General features: G+C 42.8%; 1 protein-coding gene across 3 annotated transcripts in view; it reads left to right on the forward strand.

The window, feature by feature from the left end:
* Nucleotides 1-5,363, forward strand: part of LOC144935748 (uncharacterized protein C8orf34-like) — a 41,515-nt gene extending 36,152 nt beyond the window's left edge. Inside the window, exons 11-12 of one of the 3 annotated variants that reach the window (XM_078862492.1) lie at nt 4,086-4,361; nt 5,258-5,363. In XM_078862492.1, the coding sequence (XP_078718618.1) occupies nt 4,086-4,361; nt 5,258-5,284 (303 nt within the window). In that variant the 3' untranslated portion in view covers nt 5,285-5,363. Of the gene's footprint in view, nt 1-540; nt 587-4,082; nt 4,534-5,257 lie in introns of those variants that run through there. The other 2 variants (XM_078862491.1, XM_078862490.1) reach the window with 2 other exon arrangements.
* Nucleotides 5,364-8,296: the final 2,933 nt, after the last annotated feature.

Genomic DNA, 8,296 nt, shown 5'->3' on the forward strand with positions numbered 1-8,296 from the left:
AAAAAAATCCTCTTACAAAACCACCCTAAATACGTTTGATCTCATCTAATATGAGAAACTTGGATGGGTGACCACTAAGGTGGAGCCAGGCATTGTCAATGTGGGACTGCAGAGAGGTGTAAGTGTAAGTGGTGCCCCCTCTTAGGCATGGGGGGTTTCTCCGGTTCTCTGCGGCGGTTTTGAGCCACATTCCAAATCTTTATTCGTGGTGTATTGGGCAAAGACCATGAGGCAGAGCTCTCCTGAAAAAAGAGTTCAGATTTCTTAAGGTAAATTCCTTTGCATTTATATGTTTAAAAACTTAACCAAAAGACATGTAGCAAATAGCACGTCATATATGTGTCTGCAAGCGACTCATCGGGCGTGAATTCGGTGAATGATGGATAAAATGTTATAATTTGAATCACTGTCCGAATGTATATTCAGAATCTATACGTTTTAAACGTGGGTCTGTAAAATATTTATACCGATATTGTGTGGCATATAATTACGCGGAGGCAATGGGGCTTTTAAGACAACATAAAAACCATTGAATTGCAGTTATGCCCAGCCAGACCTGTTCCCGTTTCCAAAAGTCATCTAACCGGTAAGCGGTTTGCACATTTCATTTTCTTTTTGACACTGCATTCATTCAAAATCCAAATTCATGCTTTTTTTTCAAATGTCTGATGAAGCAATGCATTAGTGACGAATAGCATTGACTTACTTGATTGGGGAAAGTTACAACTGTGTAATTATCCAACCATTACTTGGTCATATTGAATGATAAAAAGGCGTTAAGACGTTCACCAATTACTAACCATCGTATATGCACAAGCACGCATACTTGTGGTAAATGCAAATATATATTTTTTTATATATTATCATACTGGTGAAAAGATTCCATAGTTATCATCAGTCATATCCGCTTACCAATTCTGCCATGTAATGTCTATCGATTTTAACCGTGGTAATATTTTTAGGAAATATGCACAGCTGCAATATACATAGACCACTTATTGTATAACCACTTATAACCACGATTAACTTGTTACTCAAATCATCTGCAACAATTGCAATGCATAAACATTTGATTTAAGCACAATCTTTAATAATTTTTTTAGAAAAGTTAAGAACGCTAATCAATCAATTGGCACGTAGTGATATTCATATCTTTATAAACTTGATAATTTTGTAGGACGGCGGAGGGATAACAACAATTGGACATATGTGAAAAGAGCTTCATAGTTCATCGGATTCCATCGGTATAAATAAATATTCTGATTCAATAATAAACTAGCACGGTAGTTTGATGCCAAAATTACCACGGTATCACTACCTGCCAATTGATTGATTAGCGTTCTGAACAATTAACCTACTCTTCACCAGTGGCTTAAGGAGTTTCACGACGACATTCATCATCAACTATTAACACGCGACGGCGTTTTGCTCAACATGCTTTGAGCTTCTTCAAAGCACGAAAAGTCTTACGCCACTGGTGAATAGGAGGTCGAAGGTCAGACATCAATCAGTACATTGGCAACGTACTGAAATAATATCTTGTTAAATATGACGTACGTAGCTAACCGTGCTAATCGGAGGTGTTTATGGGTAATTACATATAATTACATAGAATGAGAGAGCCGGTTGAGCTATGTCGATAAAATTATACAAACATATGCTTGGTCTCGATTTAAAGCTTTCGTGACTGCAGGGATTCATCTTCTTGGTTCTTTCGGCAAAGTCACGTAGAAGGGAAGTATTATGTTTTATTTTTATTATTTTATTACTTCCCTTCTACGTGACTTTACCGAAAGAACCAAGAAGATGTGCTTGGTCGTGTGCAGACTTTATTGCATGAGCCTCATCCCTGGAAAGAGTGATGTCTGCCATGGCATTGGCGATGCACATCAAATTGAGATTTGACAGATGACCTTGGTGTTTGCAAACATCTCGAGTGTGATCATTTCAGAAGCTTCTGTTATAAAAAAAAATCTGTCAAAATGTACAGATGTAAACGCATATGCGAGGAACATGTTGCCACGATTTCAACAGCTTATCCGATAAGGTGGCTCATGGGCAGGTCGAGCGGCTCGCAAATCAGAAGGTTGCAAGTTTCCATTTTGGGGTGGATAAACTTGCTACCACTTTGTGAGAAAGTCAACGGTCGTTGTCCTTTGTGTAAACTCGCTCCAACCATATTTAGGCGGGATTTCCATCACGGGCTCAGTACTTTAAGCAGAAACTGAGTGTCAGTCATGCTCATTTGAGCAGGAAATCACTTTCATTTTGACTTTCACCACGCAGTTCAAACTGCTCTCTAATTACAATTATTTAATAATGAATGATACCACTACAGACACCCTATATTACAAATTAACAATTTGATTTCATTACAGATATTAAATATAGGCGTGATTTTTCTTTTACTGAATATTTAAATATTACGAAATAACTAAAACATTCTTTGGACACTCCATTTGTACATCGTTCAGTAGCAATGTCAAGGGATAATGATTAAATATGAAAAACACAAAACGGCCTTGTAATTTTAGGTTCATGGAGCTTGTGGGACTATGATCAGACTAAGTCTGTGTGGCACAAGACAGACACATGCATCCTCTTTTAATTGTCTAATAGCTCTGCTCGCTCTGTGTGCTCTGCATACAACATAAGCAATGCTGTTATGCAAGCCAATGGAGCTGTTCATATTCTTGGTTCTTTCGGTAAAGTCACGTAGAAGGGAAATAATAAAATAATATAAATATAAAACAATACAAATTCTCACGACGTTTCGACTGCAACACAAGCAATCATCATCATCAGGAAAAACCGCCACTTTTTTCAAATTTTCTTGCTGTGGATTTCACATCTGATGATGATTGCTTGTGCTGCAGTCGAAACGTCGTGAGAATTTTTATTGTTTTATATCTGTGTTATTTTATTATTTCCCTTCTACATGACTTTACCGAAAGAACCAAGAATATGAATCCCTGCAGTCACGAAAGCTTTAAATCAAAATTTAATGGAGCTCTGCATACAACATAAGCAATACTGTTATGCAAGCCAATGGAGCTGTTATCGCAATGCAAAAAAATAAATTTCGAAAAAATCTCTCAGTGATCACAATACAGAGAAATTGTCTGCAGATGATTATAGATTCTTATGTTTAGTGTGCAAGGGAGGCTATAAGGCATAAATAAGGCAGCCTGTAAGTTAACATGTTCTATAATTCTACCAAAACATGCACAAAATGCATTATGATCACGTTGTTTATGAAAGTTCATGACCTTATATATGAAAGCCTAAATCATTGCAATTAAACGCAATAATGAGTTCATTAAATAAATGAATAGGTGGAGGAATGCAATTGCTGGCAGGAAAGCCTCATCTCATGGGAGCTCTGAAATAGCCCCTTAGGATAAACACTTAAATAACAAAGCAGCTAAATTCAGACATTTGTCGTGTTCAATGTCGAACTCAATTTCACTTTCTTGTATCGAAGATGTTTGCATTTCGCCCGGTGGAGTGTCTATTCATAGTGTCTCGTAAGCGTCGCTTAGCATCACGGGCACGACGCTTTTGCGCCTTGCAGAGAATCGCGATCTATATCCACGGCGCAAATATACACCGTGAATATATCAAATGCTCAAGGGCTGTGTTATCCAACGTTATTCTTTGGTTCTTTCGGTTAAGTCACGTCTAAAGATAAAATAATAAATTAAATAATGGCATATTACGACGTTTCGATTGCAACACAAGCAATCATCATCAGGCATAAAAGAAATAGCAACACAAATCTAACTAGAAAACTATCGACAGACATACAAGCAGTCCTTGTGATGTCTGTCTGCTTGTATGTCTGTCTATAGTTTTCTAGTTAGATTTTTGTTGCTATTTCTTTTATGCCTGATGATGATTGCTTGTGTTGCAATCGAAACGTCGTAATATGCTATTATTTAATTTATTATTTTATCTTTAGACGTGACTTAACCGAAAGAACCAAAGAATAATTCCTGCAGTCACGAAAGCTCCAAAATTAAGATTTTCCAACGTTCACATCTCGACGGTTAAGAAGGATCGAGCTCTCCTTCTCTGCCGAGCAGGCCAAGCCAACTTCGTCCGCTTTGCCCGAGGAGGAGGAGAGGGGGAGAAAATCCCAACGGGAATTGCTGCCCGGCCAAAACCCCGAGCAGCAACTGCCACGCAGCAGCAGCAGCGGCGGCAAATCGCAAGGGGCGAGCAGACAGCAGGCCAAGTCGGCCTCTTTCCCACACTCGCCAGGAGCGTCAGCGAGCCGAGCCGCTTCGTCGCGTATTCCTGTTGTGAGCCAGTCGCTGCGGACGCTCCCGGAAACTTCGAGCGCAAAGCCTCGAGCGAAGGTGCGCGCCATGGGTCGGTGTCAAATGTTGCAACGAGTTTCAAAGGGAACGCGCCGGAGAGAAGTGTGGGGTTTAAAACAAAATTTTAAAAAAGTGGCACAGCCCTTTGCGAGTTGTGCAGCGATAAAAAAAACTGCCGGCGGTTTATCTTATTGGTTCTTTCGGTAAAGTCACGTAGAAGGAAAGTCATAAAATAATTAAAATAAAACATAAAATAATTCTCACGACGTTTCGGCCACAACGCAAGCAGCCGTCTTCAGGTGGACAGACCTGTTCTCCACCTGAAGACGGCTGGACAGACCTGCTCTCCACCTGAAGACGGCTGCTTGCGTTGTGGCCGAAACGTCGTGATAATTATTTTATAATGTTTTATTTTTATTATTTTATTATTTTCCTTCTACGTGACTTTACCGAAAGAACCAAGAAGATGAATCCCTGCAGTCACGAAAGCTTCATGCCGGCGGTTTCTGAAGGAGTGCATTGTCTAAGGTTTCCCGTAAAAAAAAAAAACTAATTCAGGCAGCAGTGATACAGAGCAGGGCAATTGGTCCATGGTTTGCTGATGGTTTTAGAAAATTGCTCATCATTTACAGATTTCAATGCTCACAAAATAATTTGTCAACAAGGATGTTTTTGTTGTTGTTATTACTTTAGTCCGAAATGACTACAAGTGGATGAAAATGAATCAAGACCAATGCACGTGCTTAGATTTTTCGCTATGCACTCAGATTTAATTACCTACTACCAAATATATATTTTCAGGCTGTAATTGCAATATTTAAATAGCCATTTCTCGCATCTCTGCTTTAAATGTGCATGTGCCAGCTGTTTTTTTTCTGTTCATCTCTGATTGCGATGGTGACAACTGTAATTCTTTGTCGTTCTTATGTCATCAGATGCCCACAGGACAGCAGCAAAGGTAGCAGCAGTGGATTGCGCCCAGATCCACAAAAACGCTCATGGGAAGCCTTCTCGACCCAGGCTTCCATCAATACTGGATAAGAACCACGTGCTCATTGTATCGACATCTTGGCAGCAGACGCGTGGTGCAACTGTGCCTTTCTATTTTGGCGCTTCCTTTGAGAAATGGCTGTAGAACCTTTTATTGCGTTCCCTTTTTGTTTTTGATATACAATAACGAAAGGTAATGTGTATTATCTAATATTGACAAATGGCGAAAATCTCGAATGAAATGAGACGAAATACTCGGTATGCAATAAGAACAAATTTGTTTCTGTTAAAAAAAAGTGAGATGAAATTGTAGTCTGACAAAATATAATATGCATGATGCATTATAAATGGTATACTTTACGAACAATGTCTGACCCATGTGCATCATTGTGTGGGTGTATGAAGCCTACTCGTTAAACGTAATGATTATTTTTGGTTTTATTGTTGTATACATGGAAATAAAATAAATATTTGTACTGACACGTATTATTATGAATGCAATAACATTACTAATTATGCAAAGCCACTTTGTTAAAAAAAATAATTCGGCTGAATATAGTTGATCAAATCCACTGATTTGAAAATAATTTGCTTCTGAATTTCTATTACATTTTGCAATATATTACATTGTATGTTGATGCTGATTTTCGTGCACGGCAGTTGTTCAATTCTAACAATAATCTGACCACAAAACTATTATCCCAGCCTAGAATAAACAGTACAGTGGGACCTCGGTATACGACCGCTTTGGAATACGTCTAATTTGGTATACGTCGTGTTTTTTCGAGAAAAAAATGTCTTGGGATACGACGTCTTGCTTGGGATACGACGCGTTTGCTAGCACTTGTATGGGTCAGGATGAGTCACCGCGTACCCGCGTGTGCCCCGTTCACGACTGAAACAAAGCGAGAGGGGCGGGGTGGCGGGGGGGAGAGGGGCGGGGGGCGTGGGGGAGAAGGGCGGGGGGCGGGGGGAAGAGGGGCGGGGTGACGTGGGGGAGAGGGGCGGGTGGCGTGGGGGAGAGGGGCGGGGGGCGGGGGGAAGAGGGGCGGGGTGACGTGGGGGAGAGGGGCGGGTGACGTGGGGGAGAGGGGCGGGGGGCGGGGGGAAGAGGGGCGGGGGGCGGGGGGGAGAGGGGCGGGGTGGCGGGGGGGAGAGGGGCGGGTGACGTGGGGGAGAGGGGCGGGGGGCGGGGGGAAGAGGGGCGGGGTGACGTGGGGGAGAGGGGCGGGGTGACGTGGGGGAGAGGGGCGGGGGGCGGGGGGGAGAGGGGCGGGGGGCGTGGGGGAGAGGGGCGGGGGGCGTGGGGGAGAGGGGCGGGGGGCGGGGGGAAGAGGGGCGGGGTGACGTGGGGGAGAGGGGCGGGGTGACGTGGGGGAGAGGGGCGGGGGGCGGGGGGCGTGGGGGAGAAGGGCGGGGGGCGTGGGGGAGAGGGGCGGGGGGCGGGGGGGAGAGGGGCGGGGTGGCGTGGGGGAGAGGGGCGGGGTGACGTGGGGGAGAGGGGCGGGGGGCGGGGGGCGTGGGGGAGAAGGGCGGGGGGCGTGGGGGAGAGGGGCGGGGGGCGGGGGGGAGAGGGGCGGGGTGGCGTGGGGGAGAGGGGCGGGGTGGCGTGGGGGAGAGGGGCGGGGTGACGTGGGGGAGAGGGGCGGGGGACGTGGGGGAGAGGGGAGGGGGTGTGGGGGGCTGCCCCCATGGAGGGTGGAGCCCCGGGTCGAGGCGCGCGCGACGTCACGTGACCAGCGCAGCTGGCAGGAAGGCGGTCACGTGGCTTCTGTATGCATTTTAGTAATTAGTGTCTAAATGATTTTATACAACCCCATTAATGTATAATATGCCATGTTAAATATCATTTATTTTCCCCTGGAACGGATTATTTCCTTTATCTTTATGTCTTGTGGGAAAAATTCGTTTGGTATACGTCATTTTCGGTATAAGTCCTACCTTCTGGAACGAATTAATGACGTATACCGAGGTACCACTGTATATGGCTTCAGTGATATTCTATCCTGGTAAATATATGAAGCTAAGACTCTGATGAAAGTGCAGAAGGCTATAGAATGACTACTTTTTTATGGGAAATAAGAACACTTAGTGTGCTATTATTTGTACCAAATCCATGTGTAATGTATACAGCTCTATATGCCAGAGGTGGGACAAAGTCATTGTTATGCAAGTCCAAGTCGAGTCGCAAGTCATCAAATTCATGACTCGAGTCTGACTCGAGTCCAAGTCACATGACTCGAGTCCACATCTCATAGGTGGGACAAAGTCATTGTTATGCAAGTCCAAGTCGAGTCGCAAGTCATCAATTCATGACTCGAGTCTGACTCGAGTCCAAGTCACATGACTCGAGTCCACACCTCTGCTATATGCCATATATATTATATGTAAAAGTACAGACCATACATTGAAAATATTGATTTTAATGGAAACATTTTATTCCGAAAGCTCGAATGTTGTATGCTAACATTGCATTTTGTACATATTTATCTGCAGTTTAATAATTATAATAATCTTTGCAATTGCATATACATTTTACAATGGTCAACGTAAGCAGCATGCACATACACTACGCATGTGTATATTATATAACATGGACAGTCAAGGTTGTTCCATGCTAATATCCACATATTTTCTAATATATAAATAAATGAATGGGAAAAATACCAATTGTTGCAAATAGAGCAATGTGTTACAATAGAGTGAGGATAAAGAAATACAAGCGTGTTGTGTAATGCATGGCACAATTCCTTTTTATTGCATATTACTTACTTGCTGAGTCAAAACAGATTTATTTGAAACCTACCCAAAGGAAATGAAAAATTATACAGTCTATTCCAGACAGGTGTAATAATATGGACTACTTTCAACGGAACAAGCCACAGCATTTTTCATATTTATGAAGAGGGAACAAACAAAAAAAATCTTCCGCTGTAAAGCATTAGCTGTAGGATATTAGCATTTTCATAAGAAACTAAGAATAA

This window comes from Lampetra fluviatilis, chromosome 14 (assembly GCF_964198595.1).
Source record: "Lampetra fluviatilis chromosome 14, kcLamFluv1.1, whole genome shotgun sequence".
Lineage (NCBI taxonomy): Eukaryota > Metazoa > Chordata > Hyperoartia > Petromyzontiformes > Petromyzontidae > Lampetra > Lampetra fluviatilis.